General features: G+C 49.4%; 1 protein-coding gene across 2 annotated transcripts in view; it reads left to right on the top strand.

The window, feature by feature from the left end:
- The first annotated feature begins 1,458 nt into the window (after positions 1-1,458).
- The window catches only part of RND2 (Rho family GTPase 2), a 35,263-nt gene continuing 13,598 nt past the window's right edge, over positions 1,459-23,123 (top strand). The window contains exons 1-2 of one of the 2 annotated variants that reach the window (XM_035134318.3): positions 1,459-1,787; positions 3,320-3,407. In XM_035134318.3, the coding sequence (XP_034990209.2) occupies positions 1,686-1,787; positions 3,320-3,407 (190 nt within the window). In that variant the 5' untranslated portion in view covers positions 1,459-1,685. Of the gene's footprint in view, positions 1,788-3,319; positions 3,408-18,493; positions 18,640-23,123 lie in introns of those variants that run through there. The other variant, XM_088656403.1, reaches the window with a different exon arrangement.

Here is a 23,123-nt window from a genome sequence, read left to right on the forward strand (position 1 = left end):
GCACAACCAGAGCAGTGACTCATGCAGAGACACAGCGGGCAGCCTCCTTTGAGATACAAATGTCCTCGGCATGTTTCCCATACCTATGCAGCACTGTATTTGTTTTTCTCACCAACAGCCGGGCTAATGGCAGCGAAAGGGGTTGCGAATTTTCAGATAATGCTCTAAATCAGAAAAAGGTAACATTTTCTGCGGGGGCCGAGGGCCTGCCGAGCGAGCACAATATATAGGATAATTAAATATTTTTAGGCTCGCCCAGCTCTCATGATTAGTTGCGTTAATTACAACCGTTTCCTCCCCCTCCTCCTCCGCTCAACGCTTTGAGAGAAGAGCGGCGCCCCCCGGTGGCCGAAGGAGGAAACGAGCGGAGGAGAAGTGATGGCGCCGCCGACCGGGAGCCTAGCGCGTGTGTTTTGCTCTTTTCTTTTCTGCAAATGTTTTGAGGATTTCTCTCTCAGTCTTTCTTTCTCTGCATCACTACGGCAGCTCTGTCTTGGGAGTGGCATCTCCCCCTTCCTTTTTTTTTTTTAAACACTCCACCTCCACCCAAATTCGGTGCTAGGGAAAAGGGAAAAAAACCTACTTTGCCTCTTAATTTCTCATTAAGGGGAAAGGAAGCACGTTGAGAGAGAGAGAGAGCACTTATTCCGGGGGGGGGGGGAGGCGGTAAAACAACAGGATTTTTTTTTTTTTTAAAGTGGGGTTTAGCAATAAATCCACATAAATGCTGGGGAGCCAGAAACTGATGTGCGTTTGCCCGTTAAAGCAGTTGCATTTTTTCTTTCCCCCACGTGGTGGCCCCGAACAGGGAGATACTGGGGGCAAAAAGAAGTACTAAAGGCCCCTGCAAGTTTCCCCCTTTCTTCTTTCCATGATCAAGCAGGGTTTTTTTTTTTAAAAAAAGAGGGGGGCATGGCGATTTTTTTTTCGGGGAGGGGGGCGGTTCTGCACTTTGGATGGAAGCCTCTGCGGGATAATTCCTAAACTGGGGCTGTCGAAGAAGCCTCATATATCCGAGATGCAGCGAGGCGGATGGAGTGGGGGGGGCGGGGGCGCGGAGAGATAGGAGCAACTCCTGGGGCTGAGGCCACTTCAGCGCCCCCCCGCCCTCCCCAAATATTTGAGGGTCCGCCTCCCCCAATTGATGGACATTGCCATTCAAATAGTGCGTTTTGTGATCAATTGCTTGGGGTCCGCCACCCCCCAATATTTTATTCCAAGCTGGCATCCCGGGGGGTGGGAGACATAGCTGCCAAGTTTCCCCCCTTTTTAAAAGGGAAATTCCCTTATGCTGAGTAGGCTTCCTCGTGAGAAAAGGGAAAACTTGGCATCTATGCAGTGGGAGAGAGCTAGCCCCGCTCCCCCGGTTGCGCATCAGCAAAAGGGACCCTCTGGACGCGCCGGCGGGGCTGGTCTGGTCTGGAGGACGCCTGCTCCAGGGCGCCGCCTGCTGGAGACGCGAGGGTAGGAGCGCCGCGAGGGGACCGCCGGCGAGACGGGGGCTCCGGAGGGCGGAGCAGGGGGTGCGGCATCGGGAGCCGGGAAGCCGCGGCAGGAGCTTGTCTGCCAGCGCGGAGAGGCAGGCGCGCGGGCGGAGACGGCGGCGATGTTGCTCCTGCTCTTCTCCCGGTGCGGGGACTGAGCGGCGGCCCGCGCCGTCTTGCCTGCCGGCCTTGGAGGACGCCATGGAGAGCCAGCTGGCGCGCTGCAAGATCGTGGTGGTGGGCGACAGCCAGTGCGGCAAGACGGCGCTGCTGCACGTCTTCGCCAAGGACACCTACCCCGAGGTACGCAGGGGGGGGGGGGAGCGAGCCGCCCGCAGAGGCAGCCACATCCGACGGGGCGGGGAAGCGGGGGTGAAACCGGGAGGGGAAGAGGCCGGATGCGCGGACGGACGGGGACCCCCGACGGTCGCGGTGGGTGGGTATTGTGGGTTCGGGAGCTGCAGCCGGAGAGCGGCGTCCAGGCAAGCCGAGCAGGGCTGCCGGTTGGCTAGCGGGGTCTCCGGTTCCTCCGAGGGGGCGGCCGGCAAGGACGTCGAAGGGCCGCAGCTCGGCGGGGTTAGCGCCCGCTTTGCGCTGCCGGGAGGTCCCAGGTGTCGATCCCCGACGGCAGCATCGTCCCTGAGGGCTGAGAGCCTGTGTTTTTTAGACGGTGCCCACTGGGTATGACGTTCCCTCGGATGTGACAGGAGACTGCGGGTTTGGGGGGTGTCTTCGGAAGGGATACTGCTCGTGTCACCTGTTGGGAGAGCCAGGGGCTAGATGGGAGAGGCAAAACACACAGAACCGAAAAACTCTGGAAGTGGAGGGTCAAAATGCAAGGGTTTGTGTGTGTCATGTGGGGTGTAAAATAGGTTTTTTTTTGGGGGGGCTGAAGGGACCTCGAGGGGACTCTCCGCACAGGGGTGCGGTTCAAGGCGCTCCCCCGGTTCTGCCATAATCGATTCCTTCATCTTCCAAGGTGCCACAAAAATCCTCTTTTTCAGTTAAGACTGACTTAGCAGGTTAGGTTAGAAAGAGAGTTTGGGGGTCTGGGTGGGGGGACAATTTTGAGAGGGGTGAAGGAGATCGAGGAGGTTCAAGTGAGGAGGCTGGTTCAGGCAAAGCTGGGAGGGAGATTTAGGGTTCTGTAGGGGGACTATGGAACTGAGGAACCGCTGGAACTTTAGGCGAAATGTCAGAAACCCGGAACAACCTGCCTTTCTGCCTATGTGAGGTAGCTGGATTTAGGGCAGAGAAGCTGGTTCCCTCTAGCTGAGGGTAATAATAATGATGACGATAATAATAATAATAATAATAATAATAATAATAATAATAATAATAATAATATGGGTAGCTTGCTACTAAGAAGCTACGTAAGAAACCAACTCTACCAAAAGGAATTATTGTGAAAATCAGAAATATTCTTTTGTGGGGGGCACCAAATTTTGTCCTTGCACAAAGTCGGCTTCCGCTGGGACTGAGGGTTGCAGAACTCAATAAAAGACTTAGTGCCTTTTCTCAGTGCCTTGGCTGAGTCCTGAGACACAACTTCATCTAAGCACCCAGGGAGGACTTCTCTTTTGCTTTTACTGGAACATAGCCAGGATCCCACACAAACCACAAATTAGGACGAAAGGACTTCCAGGCAGAGAGGCGTGCACCGTAAATATTTGCTTTCAGAAACAGAGCATTGCTTCTGGGGTCGAGGGGTCCGGCCGCGAGATCTGGGTTGGGGGTGCTTGGAGTAGGGGGAAAATGTTTCTCCCAGTCAGCAGGATGGCCCCTGATTCTGTGGTTTCATGCGTTCTGTTGTCTCCGCTGCCCCTCCCTTGCAGAACTACGTCCCCACTGTGTTCGAGAACTACACAGCCAGTTTTGAGATCGAAAAGCAGCGCATCGAACTCAACATGTGGGACACATCAGGTGAGTGAGGAGCAGGGGGGGGAGGGATTTGCGCTCGGGAAGGTCTGGGTTGAAACTTGGGTGGGGGCAGGGAGTGCTCTGGAAATGATCGCTGGGGTGGATTTTGCCTGTCCCAGTTGAGGTTTTTTTTTGACATATCCCTGTTTACCTAATGAGTGATTCCAGGAGTTTTAGCACCACTGCCATCCAAGGGACGGTTGATTTGTTTCCTTGTTTTTCGTGACCATTCTTAACCTCGCTTGGAAGAGCTTTCTTTCCTGGCTGCAGCCGCCTGGCTTAGAAGATTTGTGCTTTGAATGTGTTCGGGTAGATACTTTCCTTCCTTATTGTTTTAACTATTATTTATTTATTATTGGAGCATTAGTTAAAGCAGTGTTCCCCAAATTTAGGTCTCCAGCTGTTGTTTTTTTTGGACTACAACTCCCATCACCAAGTTGCTAGCTAGTCCAAAAACAGCTGGAGGGCCAAGTTTGGGAAACACCGAGTTAAACCACCGGCAGCCTTTTTAAATTTCTCCCACTGACTTCTACAAAGGATTATCAGATTCCCTTTTTCTCTTGGCTCCAGAAATCGCCGTCAACACTCGCACAGTGTTTTCCAGCATTCTCCTTGCATCCGTGTTTAGGATTACAGTATTATAATTTTACCCCAAGGCACAAGCCTGTGCTGTTCTCTGGAAAACCCTTTCCCTTAATCTCAAATGCGGTAAGGGGGAAACCTCTCTCTCTCTTGTATGACTTCGTATGTTTCAGCTAAGCACTGGTACTGCGCTCTAGTAAAACCTAGTTAAACATCAGGCCCTTTGGTGAGGGAGGGGGGAGCAGTTGTGATGAACTGGTGGTGAGAGAAAGACTCCTTGTATATGAAACAAAAAATAAAAAAACTCCTTCCAGTAGCACCTTAGAGACCAGCTAAATTTGTCATAGGTATATGCTCAGAGTTTGCTTCTCCCAGAGAAGTTTGCATCAGCATTACAAGGAGATTCTGCTGCTGAGACCTGCTTCAAATCCCATCTTGGATATCCCTTATATAAAATCCCCACCCACCCCTTAACTATAACACCGCTCATAAATCTCTCTAGATGATGTGGGCCTAGCCTGCTTTACCTACCTTTTTGAAAAGGTTATAGGGGGGGTAACATGATCTGGCTAAAATTGGGTGGAAATCATGATGTTGGAGCTTTCCAATTTCATTTAGGGACCCCTCCCTGCCTCTCCCCCCCCCCCCACCTCCAGTAATTATAGTACTGCCTTCCTATCCACTCTGTGGCCTCTTTATTTTTTGGTGTCCTGTTTCCTGGTCGCACCTGCCTAGCAGTCCCTGTGAGAAGGTACAGAATGAATTCTGAGATTCAGGGTGAGGCCAAGAATGAATGAGGCACAAAAAGCTCCGGATCCAAGGGCAGGCCTCGCCCCTGGGAGGAATGTAAGGGGAGAAGGGCCCGTTTTCTTACTCTTGTTGCCTGCAAAGAGGGAACGTTTAGTTCTTGCCAGCATTTTAGAAGCAGCTGGATCCTGGAAGCGATTCTGGGGGTTGTCTGGCTCAGCCTGGCTGCCTTTTTTATGCTTTTTGCCTTTTATTTGTAACCCCTTCCCCCCCAAACCCCCCTTTCTTTGTGGTTTTCCATATGCCAGAGAGGGATGCTGTGCTTCAGCCTTGATGCTAGAGGAGGAGGAGATGCAATGCTTTGGCCATGAAGTGTAGGAGAAATGTCCCCATTTTTTTGTTTTGTTTTGAGAGGGATGGAGAGAAGGATCATCCAAACTACTGGGGCTTCTTCTTTCCTCTGCCTCGGCTCCAGCTTTCGCATTTATTAACTTCGCAGCCTCGCGATTGGCACCGTCAGAGCCTTCCCCTTGGCACGGCACCCCCTCGCCTGCTTTTGTTGACTTGCGTAAAGGGCTCTCCTGTGTGCAGTGCAGCTGTGGCGAAATTGCCGGTGGCTCATTGGGAGGCTGCAGAAAGGCTCCTCTGTCTGGGTAGAGAAAAGAGCGTCTCTTCCTTGGGCTGTGGGAGGAGGAAGCCAGCAAACAATCCTCCTGCTGTGGGAGGCCAGAGCGCGGCGCACAAAACGATCACAAAGCCAACGCCGCAGATACGCAAGCGTTGTTTGGAGCTGGCGAACGCCCCATGGCTAACAGGCGAGCGAGATGCAGCCACAGACTCTGCAGTCTGGCCAAGTGAGGAGAGTCGCAGAAATGCTTCGTAATGGTTCAGCTAGGCTCGTGGCAAATGAACGGAGGAGGGTTGGTCTATCGGTGTCCTGTTAAGTTGTGTGCGCTAATGACTGAAAACTGCACTTGGAGATGAGAGGCGGCTTCTTTTGGCCAGGTGTTAGGGATGGTGTCCTCCATCAGCTTGGAAAGGGGTGGCCAACATCGATAGATTCCCAACTCCTAGCCACATGTGTCTGGCCCCAGGGTCCCCATCCCTGAGATATGAGCCAGGGTCGAAAGGGCTTCTTAATGTCACAGGAGGGGTGGCGCTGTGGTCCAAAACACTGAGCCTCTTGGACTCGCCGATCAGAAGGTCGGTGGTTCGAATCCCCACGACGGGGTGAGCTCCCGTTGCTCTGCCCCAGCTCCTGCCAACCTAGCAGTTCGAAAGCACGCCAGTGCAAGTAGGTAAATAGGTGCGGCGGGAAGGTGAACAGCATTTTCGTGCGCTCTGGCTTCCGTCACGGTGTCCCGTTGCGCCAGAAGTTGTTTAATCATGAACCACATGACCCAGAAAGCTGTCTGCGGACAAATGCCGGCTCCCTTGGCCTTAAAACGAGATGAGCACCGCAACCCCAGCCGCCTTAACCCTCCAGGGGTCCTTTATCTTTACCTTACTTCTGTAGTGGGATTTTTGCCTTTGAACGCTGACGGACACCCCAGACCCTCCAAGTATCCCTATTTTCCAGGGACAGTCCTGGATTTACAGAAGCCGTCTCGGTTTCTGATCTGACCCTGGAATGTCCCGCTTTTCCTTAGGACGTCCCTATTTTCATCGGAGAAATGTTGGAGGGTATGGAGTTATGTGACCCCCACGAGCCAAGGAGATAAGGATCTATACAACCTTTAGAAGGCATTTGAAGGCAGCCCTGTATAAGGAAGTTTTTCAGTGTTTAATGATGTTTTTATAGATGTTGGAAGCTGCCCAGAGTGGCTGGGACAGCCCAGTCAGATGGGCGGGGTATAAATAATAAATTTTTTGTTGTTGTTGTTATGATTATTATAATCATGGAATAAAGGTAAAGGTAAAGGGACCCCTGACCGTTAGGTCCAGTTGTGGACGACTCTGGGGTTGCGGTGCTCATCTCACTTTACTGGCCGAGGGAGCTGGCGTACAGCTTCTGGGTCATTAAGCCACTTCTGGCGAACCAGAGCAGCGCACTGAAACGCCGTTTACCTTCCCGCCGGAGCAGTACCTATTTATCTACTTTGACGTGCTTTCAAACTGCTAGGCTGGCAGGAGCTGGGACAGAGCAACGGGAACTCACCCCGTCGCGGGGATTCGAACCGCCAACCTTCTGATCGGCAAGCCCTAGGCTCTGTGGTTTACACCACAGCACCACCTGCGTCCCAGTCATGGAATAGGAAGCCCCTATTTTCATCAGAGAAATGTAGTGGGGTATGACACCCACGCTTGCCACATCCCAAAGGACTTTTCAAATTAGAAAAGGACTTTTCCTGTTTCATATGCGCTTTGCTGTGCAGCAAGGAAGGGGTTATGCTTCTGGTGGGATGAATGAAGCCTCTCGTTCCACCCAGGGCTCAGACATTCGTTCTAGAGCCCCTGCAATCCTGCTCCAGAATGGGTGGGTTTTCAGTCTGGTCCGGCAAAGCAGATTTGAATGCCCTTGGCTGGCTTGGAGCAGAAACCCTCTGAGATTTGAGCACTTGGATAATGGTGCTCACATACCCAAAGTAATTGATTAGGAACATTTCTGAGCACAGAAACTGTCTGCAAAGGAGAATAGGAGCTACAGCTGCTTAATTTATTGCATTGTAAGTGCTGCAAGTCTGGAGGGAGGGTGGCGAGAATGTAAAGGAACGTTAAGCCTTTATGCCAGGAACAGCAGTGGATGTTCTAATTCATGAGTAGGCAAACTAAGGCCCGGGGCCTGGATCTGGCCCAATCACCTTCTAAATCCGGCCTGCGGACAGTCTGGGAATCAGCATGTTTTTACATGAGTAGAATGTGTGCTTTTATTTAAAATGGATCCCTGGGTTATTTGGGAGGCATAGGAATTAGCTCATTTTTTCCCTCAAAAAAATCCCCCCCCCCAAAATAGACCAGCCCCCCACAAGGTCTGAGGGACAGTGGACCGACCCCCTGCTGAAAAAGTTTGCTGACCCCTGTTCTAATTCTCTGCCACTGTCTCTTGTTAAGGTAAAGGTAAAGGGACCCCTGACCATTAGGTCCAGTCGTGACTGACTCTGGGGTTGCGCGCTCATCTCGCATTATTGGCCGAGGGAGCCGGCGTATAGCTTCCAGGTCATGTGGCCAGCATGGCAAACCAGAGCAGCGCACGGAAACGCCGTTTACCTTCCCGCCGGAGCGGTACCTATTTATCTACTTGCACTTTGACGTGCTTTCGAATTGCTAGGCTGGCAGGAGCTGGGACCAAGCAACGGGAGCTCACCCCGTCCCAGGGATTTGAACCGCCGACCTTCTGATCAGCAAGCCCTAGGCTCAGTGGTTTAACCACAGCGCCACCTGGGTCCCTTGTTAGCGTTTTTTTAAAAGAAGGATTCTCGGTTACATCGCTGCTTTTATCCTGAAACTATTTTAAAGCGAATAGCGAGGAGGAAACAAGTGTAACCATTTAAATCCGTCCCCTCTTGGAGTTAGTTTTTCAACTCTTCCTTCCCAAATGCCTCCTTTGAGAAAGAAGCGAGAAGCTCCGGTCTGTTTGGAAGTTGTAGCGAATCCATAATCCCCAATAATGAAGGGGTCAGTTGCTGCTGCCTAGGGGCTCGCTCTTTTGTTAATGCTGAGGTTATTTCCGGGTTGAGTCCTGGCAAGTGCAGTCAAGTTTTGTGGCTCACCTTAAGCCTCCCTATTCATTCCTTCTTAAAATCTTGTTCCAGAGGCAAAACTGAGGACCGCGAATGGGTTTTGGAGCCACCCCAAGTGAAGCCCTTCTGGGCTTGGGTCTCTGCAAAAGTCCTCTCCCAGCCTTTATAAACACCACCACCACAACAACTGTCACTATTTCCATAAGGAAACTTTGATAGCCTTCTTCCTTCCCTGGCAATATGTAATTTGACATCCTTTGTGTGTTTGCTTGTGTGTTATATCACTGCATCACAGCTAGGGACGAGGGCGGATTTTGTTTGGTCTGCATTTTTAAGCAAGCCCACCGAATTCGTGTCTCCCAGACTAAAAGACACAGATCGGAACAGAATGATTCTCCCACTCCAGCGCTTCCCTGAATTTGATTTCTTTATTCCCCCTTTTTTTCAGCTGAGAAGTGTATTTTAGGATAAAATGCATTTAGAAATGTGTGCTTTGAGATAAAAAGATGAATTTAAATACGGCGGGGTTTTATTGGCACCGTTTTTTTAAAATGTTAACATTAAAGTGGAAACAGGCATGCAGATAAACTCATGCAAACTAGACCGATCCATTGGTCACTTCCTAATTAAAATCCCCCCCCCACCTCCTGGTAGCGTGTTATCTCTCCAAAGGCTTGGTCTTCTGGGAAGTGGCTTGCAGAGCTTCTCCCCCCCCCCCATCCCTGACCATATAAAGAACTGATGAGTAGCTTTGAATAGGTACCCGTGGTTTTTCTTTCCTTGCAAAGGAGGAATGCCATCTGTACTGTTGTTCTGTTCCGTTTATTCTCTCGCTCCTGATAGTGCCTTTACAGCCATCCTTCTCTAGAGACTCTGGTGAACAGTAGTCCTTGGAGGGGGGGGAGGGGGAGGATGACAGCACTGGTGGGGCTACAAATGGTTTCAGAGTCTTACGTGGGTTGTCTCGTACCAGTTCAGCCTCTTTCTTGCACCTCTTTCTGTCTAGCTCGGATCTCGTGAGCTGCTGTATGTGAGGCAAAGATTGGTTCCTGGTTCCTTATTCAGCACACCAGCCTGAAGAAGGGACTGATGTTCGCATGACCCTGTAACCCCAAAATAAGCTTAAGACCACCCCATATCATGCACCCTCCAGGACTGGGAATCAGAACCCTTTGATATGCATGCACACTAGGGCTGGGCGATATCTGGCTTACAGCATTGTAATATATCTCCAGCTAAAAAATGCAATATACTGCTGTTTTTTGTTTTTTTGTTTTTTGCATAGCGCACATATTGTATACCATGATTCACTATATATTGCCAGGTCAAAAATTATGAAATAGATTGTCACGATATGAACCAGTTTTGGACGATATATCGCCCAGCCCTAACACGCATCATGATTAGTGATATAAATTGCAAAACTGATATCACAATATGAACTTCAAACCAGTTTTGGACAATATATTTATATACCGTGGACCCAGGTGGTGCTGTGGGTTAAATCACAGGGTCTAGGGCTTGCTGATCAGAAGGTCGGCGGTTCGAATCCCTGCAACGGGGTGAGCTCCCGTTGCTTGGTCCCAGCTCCTGCCCACCTAGCAGTTTGAAAGCACCTCAAAGTGCAAGTAGATAAATAGGGACCACTCTGGTGGGAAGGTAAACGGCGTTTCTGTGTGCTGCTCTGGTTCACCAGAAGCAGCTTTGTCATGCTGGCCACATGACCCGGAAGCTGTCTGCGGACAAACGCCAGCTCCCTCGGCCTATAGAGCAAGATGAGCGTCGCAACCCCAGAGTCGGACACGACTGGACCTGATGGTCAGGGGCCCCTTTACCATTACCCTTTATTGATATACCGACCAGTCCACACACACACACACACACACTGTCCTAAAGGACTGCATTGAAGCAAGTTTCTCAAATGCATTGTGCCCCTAGGCCACACTGAGGAATAAGGGAACGTTTGTACCTTGAAATAAAGTCTTGGCCCACCCAAAATTAGACATCCCTCCCTCCAGAATACTGCTTCCCGCAAGGCTACCCAGAGTCATGTCCAGTGCTTTGGTTTTGCCCAGATTCCTGCCAGCTATGCTGCTCGTGTGCTGACAATTCCCAGTATGCCTATAAACGAATAAAAGATTGGTGTCTCTCTCTGCTCCAAAGAGGCTTTGGGCTATCCTGAATCATGCAGGCTTCTCCGAGATGCCTTGGCATCATGTCTGGCCCAGAGCTTCATTTTGTGCAAGTCACTTGTGATGTCCCTTCCATTTATTTCTCCTCCTTGCAAGCGCGCTGACAAATGCGTCCCTCCAGGAACGAGGCTCTGCTCCAGCTGCTGCCGCTGCCTCCGGCGGCAGCCTCCGTTTGAACAGTGAAAGGCAGCGCTTCTGATATCACAGCAGGCAGCCGTTTTAAAATCCAAAAGAGAAAGGGGGTGGAATGAAGCCGTCATGGTGAGCATCCTATCCTCCCCACAAAAGTAGCCAAAACCAAACCATCAGCTGCAAATGGAGTAGAGCAGGGGTCCCCAAACTAAGGCCCGGGGGCCGGATGCGGCCCAATCGCCTTCTCAATCCGGCCCGTGGACGGACCAGGAATCAGCATGTTTTTACATGAGTAGAATGTGTCCTTTTATTTAAAATGCATCTCTGGGTTATTTGTGGGGCATAGGAATTCGTTCATTTTTTTTCCTTCAAAATATAGTCCAGCCCCCCACAAGGTCTGAGGGACAGTGGACCGGCCCCCTGCTGAAAAAGTTTGCTGACCCCTGGGGTAGAGATTGGGGGTGTGGGCATTTTCCTATACAGCGGAATCTCGTGAACCCGGAAGTAGATGCTCCTGGTTGCGACCTTTGCCCTGGGATGTGAGGGGAAGTCGTGCACCAGCAGCGTGGCAGCAGCGGGAGGTGCCATTTGCAAAAGCGCGCCTCAGGTTATGAACGGTTTCGGGTTGAGAACGGACCTCCGGAACGAATTAAGTTTGTAACCGGAGGCACCACTGTATGTCTAGAACAGGGTTTCCCCAAACTTGGGTCTCCATCTATAATAATAATAATAATAATAATAATAATTATTATTATTATTATTATTATTATTATTATTATTATTTATACCCCGCCCATCTGGCTGGGTTTCCCCAGCCACTCTGGGCGGCTTCCAACAGAAAAATACAATAATGGATTAAACATTAAAAGCCTCCCTAAACAGGGCTGCCTTCAGATGTCTTCTAAAAGTCTGGTAGTTGTTTTTCTCTTTGACATTTGATGGGAGGGCGTTCCACAGGGTGGGTGCCACTACCGAGAAGGCCCTCTGTCTGGTTCCCTGCAACTTGGCTTCTCGCAACGAGGGAACCGCCCTCGGTGCTGGACCTCAGTGTCCGGGCAAAACGGTGGGGGTGGGGATGCTCCTTCAGGTATACTGGACCGAGCCCATTTAGGGCTTTAAAGGTCAGCACCAACACTTTGAACTGTGCTCGGAAACGCACGGAAACGTACAGAACCATCTACAGTTCCCATCAGCCCTAGCCACTTGTCCTGCTGGCTAGAGAACATGGGAGTTGTAGTCCAAAAACAGCGGGAGACTCAAGTTTGGGAAACCCTGGTCTAGAATGTAAAAGTCTGTTTTATTTGTTGTTGTGGTGGTTTTTAACCAAAACCCCATTCCACTACACAAGAGACCTGCTTAAGTTGGTACAGGTTTTCCGTGTGACAAGTGTTTGTGTTCCATAGGTGGATTTCATGGGAACGATGGGAAAGTGTGTTTCAGTTTGTCATTGCCGTTTATTTGCCTCCATCTCACTATGGCAGGAGTGGGAAACTCGAGGCCCTCCAGACCAGGTCGGACTCCCTCTCCCATCAGCCCCAAACATAATGATCAAGACCCAAAGGTCTCCACCCGTCCCGCTTCACGAACGGAGTTGTTGTAGCTGCTTCACTGTTGGGTTTGGTCGGGGATTGGTTTGGGGAGCTAAGGGTTTAAGCGAAAGGCACATTGTGGTTGAGTTGACGGAGGGATGTGGAGGATGACAGAGGACCAAACTGGGTGAGATCTTGAAGGCAGCCGTGTGGTTGCACTTCGCTGTCTCCAGTGTTTTTCTTCAAAATAACAGCCACAGGGGGCGGTTGGGAAATGTGGGGTGTGGGGAGGGGGTTTCCATCCTGCCCCTCTAAGCTGCCTGTAAGGGGGAGAGATTACAGAGAAACCCCCCCCTCTCAGCAGGAGCAGTTCGTCCCCAAGCAGCCATGAAAGCGCGGGGTCTGAAGGGGCCAGTCAGGAAGCGGAGAGAGAGTGCCAGGTCTCCGGCAGCATGGGAGAGCCCCTGCTCCACAGGCGGGAAGAGAGAGAGGCGGAAAGGGGGGACAGGGAAAAGACGGAGCGTAGACCCTTTCCCCCGGCACCGGAATTAAGGAGGAGGAGAAAGGGGAGGAGATTCACTATCCCGAGGCTGTTATGTTGGTCAAAGTCGCGAAAAGGGGCAGTGCCGGATTCTGAAACGGAATGAGAGGGCATGAAACCGACAGCTCACTACACTGTAAATAACGTGCACCAATAAAGACTCTGTTAAAGACAAGTATGGGGAGAGTCGTTACTCAAGAGTAGCCGTAACAACCTCTGACACTGCCACTTGTCTCCAGAGGGGAATTTCCCAAGGAAGCCTGACTCCATTGCACACCAATGTACCAGTCAATATCCTCTTATTTTCTTGGCAGCTTATACTTAGAAAGGGGGGGGGGCTGGGCACATTAAACACTCACACCTTTAGCTTGTCTAGTCTGGCCGTGTGTGTGTGTGTGTGTGTGTGTGTGTGTGTGTGTGTTTTATTGTCATTTGCCCCAAAGCACTGGAAATACAAAGCGGGTAAAAGATGCTTTTTACTGGAACAACATAGCTTGGTATACGATTATGCAAGCTAAAAACAACACTTCCTCGGGCATGAATTGATAATTCTACTTCCACGGTTCTGGTTTCTTTCCCTAGTTTGTGGAAAGTGCTGGAGGAAAAGTATAGCTAACCTTTGCATCTTTTCCCGGACTGCTGCTTCTGTGCTCTTTTTTGCAGAGTCAACGACACCCATTCTGCTCGGACCCAGCAGATTTGACCCCAAATTTCTATTTTCTTTTCTTTTCTTTAAAAAAGCATTGTGCGAGCTGCTGGCTCGGCGAGAGATAAAGCATTTGCCGGTCTCTGTTTTTCTTGGTGCCCTTCAGAGATTGGTGAAGAACCCGAAGCGGGGGGAAACGGCTTATCGATTTTTCTCTTCCTCTTTCCCCAGAGAATGTGCACGGCTGTTGAAATTGCTTGGATAAGGTCTGTGCTGATTGATGGATGCAAATCTTGGTGTGTGGAGAGCAGAGGGGAAGGGGGGGTGCCATTCGTCTTGGGCGATGCAGTGATCCTGAAAACGACATTCACAGGGACATGACTGGTGAGGGACGCATTGCAAGAAGATAGCAAGTTTCTGAGTGCGCCCCTGTTTTGATTCTGAGGCTGTGAATATGGGAAGTACCCTGAGGGTCATCTAGTCCAACCCCCTGCAATGCAGGAATCTGAGCTAAAGCATCCATGAGGGGTGGCCACCCAACCTCTGCTTAAAAACCTCTAAGGAAGGAGAGTCCACCGCCTTTTGAGGGAGTCGGTTCCACTGTCGAACGGCTCTTGCCGCCAGAAAGTTCTTCCCAATGTTTAGCTGGAATCTCCTTTTTCTTGTAAGCTGAATCCAGTGGTTCAGTTCCTGCCCTCCAGAGCAAGAAAAAGCAAGCTTGCGCCATCTTCCACCTTTAGAATTTGAAGATAACATTTGAACACCATAGGGGAGAACATCTTTGAGGATGTGCAGAGTGGCAACCTCTAACTACCAGAGACCAACCGCTAGCTCCCAAGGGCAGTTAGCCTTAGGTAACACTTCATGGCTTTTCAGGAATCAGTTGCTGGCCCAGTGGGGTAATGGAATAAAATTGCCTAGAGAAAGGAACCTACAGTAATGCCTTTTGGAGAGTTGTGGGTTAAATTGAAACGAGAGCTTGCATGAGCTGAGTGAGGCATAAAAGGCTTCTTGGGCTACTTAGCAGCGAGCAAAAAACCACTTGGCGCATGGTCCGATGTGCTCAATCATTACTTAAAATCATAGAGTTGGAAGGGACCCGGATGGTCATCTAGCCCAACCCCCTGCATTGCAGGAATCTTTTGCCCAGCGTGGGGCTCGAACCCACGACCCTGTGATTAAGAGTTTCTACTGAATGAGCTATAGTGGGTTCAGTTCATTCATTATTTTATTTCATAGAATCATAGAATCATAGAATCGTAGAGTTGGAAGAGACCACAAGGGCCATCCAGTCCAACCCCCTGCCGAGCAGGAAACACCATCAAAGCATTCTTGACATATGCCTGTCAAGCCTCTGCTTAAAGACCTCCAAAGAAGGAGACTCCACCACACTCCTTGGTAGCAAATTCCACTGCCGAACAGCTCTTACTGTCAGGAAGTTCTTCCTAATGTTTAGGTGGAATCTTCTTTCTTGTAGCTTGAATCCATTGCTCCGTGTCCGCTTCTCTGGAGCAGCAGAAAACAACCTTTCTCCCTCCTCCATATGACATCCTTTCATATATTTGAACATGGCTATCATATCACCCCTTAACCTTCTCTTCTCCAGGCTAAACATACCTAGCTCCCTAAGCCGTTCCTCATAAGGCATCGTTTCCAGGCCTTTGACCATTTTGGTTGCCCTCCTCTGGACACATTCCAGCTTGTCAGTATCCTTCTTGAACTGTGGTGCCCAGAACTGGACACAGTACTCCAGGTGAGACCAAGATGGGGCTTGTTTAGTTTGAGCTGGGCTTTCCTTTGCCCCGGACTCTGGTGTGTTTGTGCGTGAGATGTGATCCTTTGAAGCTGGAATAAGGAAATTTACCAAACATCTCATGTGGGATTGGGTTATGGCAGGTCACAATCCTGGTTCCCAGGCAGGCTTGAACCCCATCACCTTTCTCAAGGAAACTGAGCGCCGCCTAGAGCATCTTTATTTAGAAAGGCATCTTGCATCCTTTAAAAAAAAACACAAAAATCTCCAAACATGGAGAAAAGGCTTTGGCTCTGGAATTCTGCTGTGCAGCAAGCATTTAGCTCAGAGAGGAGTGTGGGAACCTGAAGCTTCTGATAAAGACCCCCCCCCCCCGGAAGTGGGGACATAAAGAATGTGGAGGAATGTTGATGAGATTAAGGAGACAAGTAGGCAGTTGGTAAGGGTGGTGGGGGGTGGGAGAGAAGGAGGGTATCCCTCTGGTTGCTGCTCACTCCTGACTTCACAGCTAAGGACTAGAGAGTGGGGTGTCAGGAGTATCAAACAGGAGTGGTGTTAACAGAGCATCATATACCCAGTTGCTTTTTTTTTCTGGGGGGGGATTGCCTTTCTCTCTCTCTCCATTCTCCAGTATGCGACGGGGGGAACTCACCATGAAGTTTGTTTGTTTATTGCGGACACAGTCACAGTGCCACACACGGGCATCGGTTAAATGTAAGATGTGATTAATAAACTCGAGCAGACGATGATCTGGATTAGAGGTGGCCACAACTTTACAACTTTATTGAAATACAGATCTAGGTGGGTTTTTGGGGTGCCCATCTGTTCTGGCTCCGCCAGACAAGGTTCCCCCCCCCCAGTTCCCGCTAAAAGACTAGCAACCCTGCGTATACCTCTTCTGTTCTCAAAATAGGCATTGCAGGGGGTTCGACTAGATGAACCTTGGGGTGCCTTCCAGTTCTGTGATGATCACAACCTCAGATTCAAAACAGGGGCGGTTAAATTTGAACTCTGCGCTTTGGGGCTTAGAAATAGCACCAAACTACATTTGCTGTCTTATTATGATGAAGAAGAGGCATTGGATGGTATGTTGCTAACATGCCAGGGGCTGCAAAAAAAAGTAAAGGTGGCTCCACGCTGCTTGGACCATAGTTCGAATTCTGGACTTTCCGTTCCTGCCATTTGCAGGCTGATGGAAGGAACCAGGTGTTCACATACATGTCCCATGGATTCCTTGAGTTTATTTGCATTGCTTTTTCATTCCGCCCCTCCTCCGATGAGTGGAAACTGGGGTGTCAAACCTGCTGTGGCTTTGCACGGTCGGTGACGTTCCTTGCTGGTTGGCACGAGAAGGGAGACACTCTTTTGCGAAGCATCTCGAGGCACGCAATAAAAACATGACAAGGGCAGGAACACAATGCGGCCTTTTGCAGCAGGTTTTTTTTTATCCTTCTCGGGGCCCCGTTTCTGCGAGGATACTGATGCCATGGCGGAGGGCAAACTGCGCTCCAGAATGTCGTTGGCGGTTGCAGAGTTTGTCCGTGTCTCAGCGGGGGCTGCTCTCGGTTGCCTGCTCAGAAGATAAATAGAAGTCTTCGCTCCCCCCCCCTACACACCAGCAATTTGAAATTTGCATGTGGCGTTGCCATGACATCACATGGGGAATCCTGGAATGGCTGCTGGAGCACAACCAACTGAATGTTAGCTTGTGGGAAAGCGATCGACTCTGCCACAATGCTTCCTCTGTGGAGCCTACCGGGGCTCGTAAGTTCCCATTCTGTTGGGCAGGGCAGGGGAGAGTCTGGAAGGATTCTCAACTCCCCGCCCCCCAGGTCAGGGCTTGAACACGCAGAAACCCAACAGGTGAAGTTTCACCCCCCCCCCACTGTGCTTCCATGCTAGGGAAATCTTGCCTTCCGATTTCTGCCCTGTTAAGCAGCTGTCGGCGGCTCCTGATCTGTTTCTGCACTTATTTATTTTTTAATAGTCGTCTTTAGGAAGACCTTTCTGCTTAAATATGCTCCCTATCCTTCTGGCTCTTCGTTCCCCTTTTGGGGGCATCTGGCAATGTAGGAGCTAAGTAGCTGCTCAGTCAAGCCAGATTCTGCAAAAGGTTTTCTCTCTCCTGCCCTTTGCTTGACAGCCAGATCTCAAGGATCTCACTTTATAAGGGAACATTCAGCCCCTTAGGAATGCAAGGCCTTGCATTTTTTTTAGTATGTTAAATTACTAGCCCTTATGGCTGCAGGGTGGGGGTGGGGTGGGGGTGTACCTGGGCAAAGCATCTGGGCAATGTCTTGTGAAAATGCTTCAAGGTGGGAGGGAAGCAATGGAAATGGCTTCAACTGGTCTTTGGAGCAGGGGCAGAAGAAGAATAAATTATGGAAGAAATGTACTGTGGTACCTCGACTTACGAATGACTCGACAACCGAATTTTTCAACTTACGAATGGGGCAAATGGCCGCATACTTACGAATTTCTCGACATCCAAATGGAAACCGCGGCGGTTTTAGATAGGGTTTTTTTTACTTACGAATTTTTCGATGGGGTTGCTTCGACTTACGAATTTTTCCGTTTCAAATGCATTCCCATGGGAAATTGTGTTTCCAGTGGCGCTTTTCGACTTACGAATTTTTCGACCTACGAAGGTGCCTTTGGAACGGATTAAATTCGTAAGTCGAGGCACCACTGTACTTGATTTGATTAACTTACTCAGGTTGTAGAATAGTGTCGCCATGGTGCAGAATATAGATACTTTTTCACTTGTTATTACTAGTTACTAGGGTGCTTATTGGGGGACCCAGGTGGCACTGTGGGTTAAACCACAGAGTCTAGGGCCACATGACCCGGAAGCTGTCTGCAGACAAACGCCGGCTCCCTCGGCCTATAGAGCGAGATCAGCGCTGCAACCCCAGAGTTGGACACGACTGGATCTGATGGTCAGGGTCCCCTTTACCCTTTACCTAGGGTGCTTATTGCCTGATCAAGTGAAATTTCCATGGCAAGGTGAAAAAATATTCTAAACACTGTACCTTAAGCATGCTAAGGATGTCCCTGAAGAGGCAGCCTCCCCTTAATGTGGATTTGAGGTACCCCACATTTTATGTTGTGGCGCACAGCCCTCGTTCCTTACGGTGACAATATAACTGATAGTGACCTTTGCACACACAAAAAAGAAAGAAAAGAAAAAGAATAAAATGAAGTATTGGGCCAGGCACGAAAAGGTGTGTTGCAGGGAGCAGGTGTGCCACTTTGGGTCGTACAGAGCACATTTGACTAGCACAAAGAGAAATCATTGGGAACCAATTTCAGCCTTGTGGAAGGAATTGTTGGGAGCTGATGAGCTGTTCATTTCCTGGCTTTATTCTCCCAGGAGGGGGTGTTTTTGTTGGTCTGATTTTATACTTTCCATGCGTGGCAGAAACGCTGGCAGGTGAGAACAGAGGGGAGCAAGTTGGTCCGGTGGGGGAAAGCTATCTGCATGGTAACTCTGATATATTCTTGGAGGACTTTGCTTCTGTTGAAATGATGGACAATTCCAGATCATTAGGGTACTGTTTCTGTGGGTTTTGTGGCTGCTCTGTAATGAAGCAGCTCCAAAAGCTCTTGTGAAAACAGCATCTGTCACGAGAGAGGGATGAGTGGTTTAAAAAAAAAATTAAAAAGGGGGGAGGCCTTAGCACAAGTGCAGATTACCTCCTTTCCATGCAAAAGTTCCCAGGTTCAATTCCCCCCCCCCCGGCATCTCTGGGTAGGGCTGGGAGAGAGCCCCTAACTTAAAACACGGGAGAGCTGCAAAAGACATTACTGAGCTCGACTGAACCAGTGGTCCATTCTTTTTTCTTTTTGGGTGGGTGAATGGAGCTCCGTGTGTGTTGAAAAGCAAAAAGAGAAAATTCCAAAATTATAGACACTTGGGATTCGTGTGAAATTCCATTTTAGTGCATGCTCCCTTCCATGGCATTTGCATGCACGGCCTGATTCCATTTTTGCACATTCCTCGCTTCTTGGTGTTCCCATGCACAAAGAAAAGCCTTGGGGGCATTCTGAACCTTGTGAGCTGGGAAGAGTCACCTGGCCCTGACTTTGTTGCAAGCTCCCAAGCAGACTCCAGTGGCGCAATCCTGCCATTTACTTATTGGGTCTCATTTCTGTAAGCTTTTGGCTTGGTTGCATGCTGATTCATAGCCCACTGGCAGACGTGCGGCTTTTGCAGACAAGCCCAAATCCGAAACATGCTGTGCCTGGCCGCAGGGGTAACGGTTTGCTCCATTTAGTTCTATGGGATGCAACTGTGTTGTGGCTTCACTTGCAGCCACAGTTAAAAGCTGGTTTGACTGCTGCTGCTGTTAGTGACTGAGTGGAAATCTTGCTGACTGGATAACGTAAGTGATGCTGCAAACAAGGGGTGTGTGGAAATCTCGCTCTGTGTTCCCGATCATTCCCCCCCATGCTTGCCTTTCTGCCCCAGATTTGCTCCCCCCCCCCCTGAGAACTATGGTCGGACCAGGATGGTGGAACACTTGGTGAATGTCTGTCCCTGTACCAGCCTCTTCCATCGTCAAGTTCTGGTGTCTGGTCACTGCTGTTTGTGCATCCATGGTCATTTGTTTGTTTGTTTTTGATACACAGCACTTAGGAAAAAATGCACAATTGCTTCCTCCCCCCTTTCCACCCGAAGCTGGATCACAGGGGGTATGCAGGAGGGCTCAAATTAGTGCCCTAACTGCATGTTGCTTGTTAGTATACAGACTGAGTAATCCAGGCTAAAAGAGAGTGATTTGGAAGAGAGATGCTTTCATTCTGCAGCTCTCTCTCTCTGGCAAGGTTTTAGCTGCTGCTCCTTAGTGAACTGGCCAGACCTTCACAGCGATTTTAATTGGCTCTTGGAGGTGTTCACACTCCAGGCCACTTCTGGTAAATCCAGGCTGACTGCATTTTTAGATAATGGGGTGGTGGATTTCTCCGGCTTGAGCCTGGGGACCAGTCTAGATTCTATGGACCCAAAGCCTGCTGGTTCTGCTTTTCCTTTGGCAGGTCCTGGCATGGGGACAATTGATCAGCTATTTCTCGTGCAGTTTTGTTTTGTTGGGGGTGTTGGGGGATAAGCTTGGAACTGTACATCCCTTTCCGCTGGGGGGTGGTGGGGTGTTCAAGGCTGGGGAAGGGGATGTGGACTAAAGAAGTGTTTGGGTACCTCCTGTCAATTTCGAAACTGCACGATGGTTCTTCAGTTGCACCGGGTTTTTATAGGAGCGTTGGGTTCGGCACATTGCTTTCCCTCGGCCTGATACAAAGCAGGCTCCCCCTCCCACCCAATCTGGAATGGAGTGTAGTGTTCAAAATTAGCCAGGCGTATTTTGCACCTGGCTATCAGCCACTCGTGACCAAGTGAAGATGACCGGGCGCCAGGATGGTGCCTGACATCTCCCACTATCTGGGGATCATTGGATCTGGACTGTTTTGACACACTAATACCCCACCCTGTAGAATTCTATCAGTTATATTTTATCTGCACAATCAGAATGAATTTCTGGAACCAAAATGCTTTTTTCTGCACAGCCTGAGCAGGAGCAGTCACCATTAAGAAAAAGATGTCGGAATAGACCAATATATACGTATGTGGATTGTCCCTGGATCAAGTGACTTTTCTTCTTTAAGTTCTCAAATTTCCTAACCTAGCTCAAGGTTGTCATTTCCGAGCACAACATTTCCGAGCACAATTCAAAGTGTTGGTGCTTACCTTTAAAGCCCTAAATGGCCTCGGTCCAGTATACCTGAAGGAGCGTCTCCACCTCCATCATTCTGCCCGGACACTGAGGTCCACCTCCAAGGGCCTTATGGCGGTTCCCTCGTTGCGAGAAGCCAAGTTGCAGGGAACCAGGCAGAGGGCCTTCTCGGTGGTGGCGCCTGCCCTGTGGAACGCCCTCCCAACAGATGTCAAAGAGGAAAACAACTACCAGACTTTTAGAAGACATCTGAAGGCAGCCCTGTTCAGGGAGGCTTTTAATGTTTAATAGATTATTGTGTTTTATTTTTCTGTTGGAAGCTGCCCAGAGTGCCTGGGGAAACCCAGCCAGATGGGCGGGGTATAAATAATATATTATTATTATTATTATTATTATTATTATTATTATTATTATTATTATTATTATTAGAACCAGGCAGATGTTTAACTGAGAATCAATCACAGTCAATCCATCATTTGAAAAATGAGGCTTTAGAGCCGTCTTGCCCCCAAATGGCAACTGGACATTCCGTTTTGGCGACTGTAACCTTGGTTTAAGGGAACCATTTGGCCCCTAGTTTACATACTTGAGTTTCTAACAAGGGGGAAAGAACTTCAGAGGCAGAGACTGAGCACAGTTTTGAAGCAGGCGTGAGCCACCACAGCCCCTCTTTCCCCCTAGGACATAAGTGACACCTGGGCTCAGATCCCAAGCCATTTGCGTAGGTCATGCAGAGCGGCTGTGAGCGAGTCGTTCTGCAGCAGCCTGGCGATCTCGCGGTGGAGGCAGAATGTGAAAACTGTTCAGTAGCTAAAATGTGCAGTTGAAATGAGAGCGATTGCTGGTAATGGACATAAAGGCCGGAGGGAAAGAATCCAATTCTTCAGAGGCAGCAACGTATTTTCGGTGCCCAGGTGCTTGAGGTTTGATCAGCACAGTGTCACCTTGGTTTTGACAGATTATATGGCTTTCATCTGGAGGAACCGATTCCTCGCATTATTAGAGCAGCTATTGAAAATGCACCTTTGGGCACGATCCAAGCCCTCTTATTCCTCCTGGACTATTCTGTGATGGAGTTGTGTTGGTGCAAGGAGGCAGGCTGCTTGACTTTTCTCTGATTTGCAGCAGTTTCTCTTTACCTGCAAAGTACTTTTGTTGGGGGGGGGGGATAAAATAAATATTTTTATACCACAAAATGCTTTTAAAGATATCGAGACGGTGAGCAGCTTAAATATCGCCAGTAAATTTACATCAGTTAAAAACCCACACTTGTTGTTTAGTCGTTTAGTCGTGTCCGACTCTTTGTACCCCCATGGACCAGAGCACGCCAGGCACTCCTGTCTTCCACTGCCTTCCGCAGTTTAGTCAGACTCATGTTAGTAGCTTCGAGAACACTGTCCAACCATCTCGTCCTCTGTCGTCCCCTTCTCCTTTCCCAACATCAGGGTCTTTTCCAGGGAATCTTCTCTTCTCATGAGGTGGCCAAAGTATTGAAGCCTCAGCTTCAGGATCTGTCCGTCCAGTGAGCACTCGGGGCTGATTTCCTTCAGAATGGATAGGTTTGATCTTCTTGCAGTCCATGGGACTCTCAAGGGTCTCCTCCAGCACCACAATTCAAAAGCATCAATTCTTCGGCGACCAGCCTTCTTTATGGTCCAGCTCTGACTTCCATACATCACTACGGGGAAAACCATAGTTTTAACTATACAGACCTTTGTCGGCAAGGTGATGTCTCTGCTTTTTAAGAATTACAACACACAGAATAACAAATCAATGGATCAAATACAGTGGTGCCTCACTTAACGAATGCCCTGCTTAACGAAATTTCCGCTTAACGAAAGGATTTTTCGAGCGGATGTTGCCTTGCTAGACGAATTCGTTTTATGAAAAATTCGTCTAGCGAATCGCGGTTTCCTATAGGAATGCATTGAAATTCAATTAATGCGTTCCTATGGGCAAAAAAAATTCCAAAAAATTTCAATGCATTCCTATGGGATTCGCTAGACGAATTTTTTGTTATAAGAAAAGACCCGTGGAACGAATTAAATTTGACTAGCGAGGCACCACTGTAAACTTTACTGGATCACCCCATGGCGTAAGCTTAGCTGAGCAAACCTGTTTTAAGCAGGTGCTTAAATTCCAGTGGAGTTGACGCCTGCCTGATAATTTACTGGGAGAACATTCCAAA

The sequence above is a fragment of the Zootoca vivipara genome, chromosome 12 (assembly GCF_965207765.1).
Source record: "Zootoca vivipara chromosome 12, rZooViv2.hap1.1, whole genome shotgun sequence".
Taxonomy (NCBI): Eukaryota; Metazoa; Chordata; class Lepidosauria; order Squamata; family Lacertidae; genus Zootoca; species Zootoca vivipara.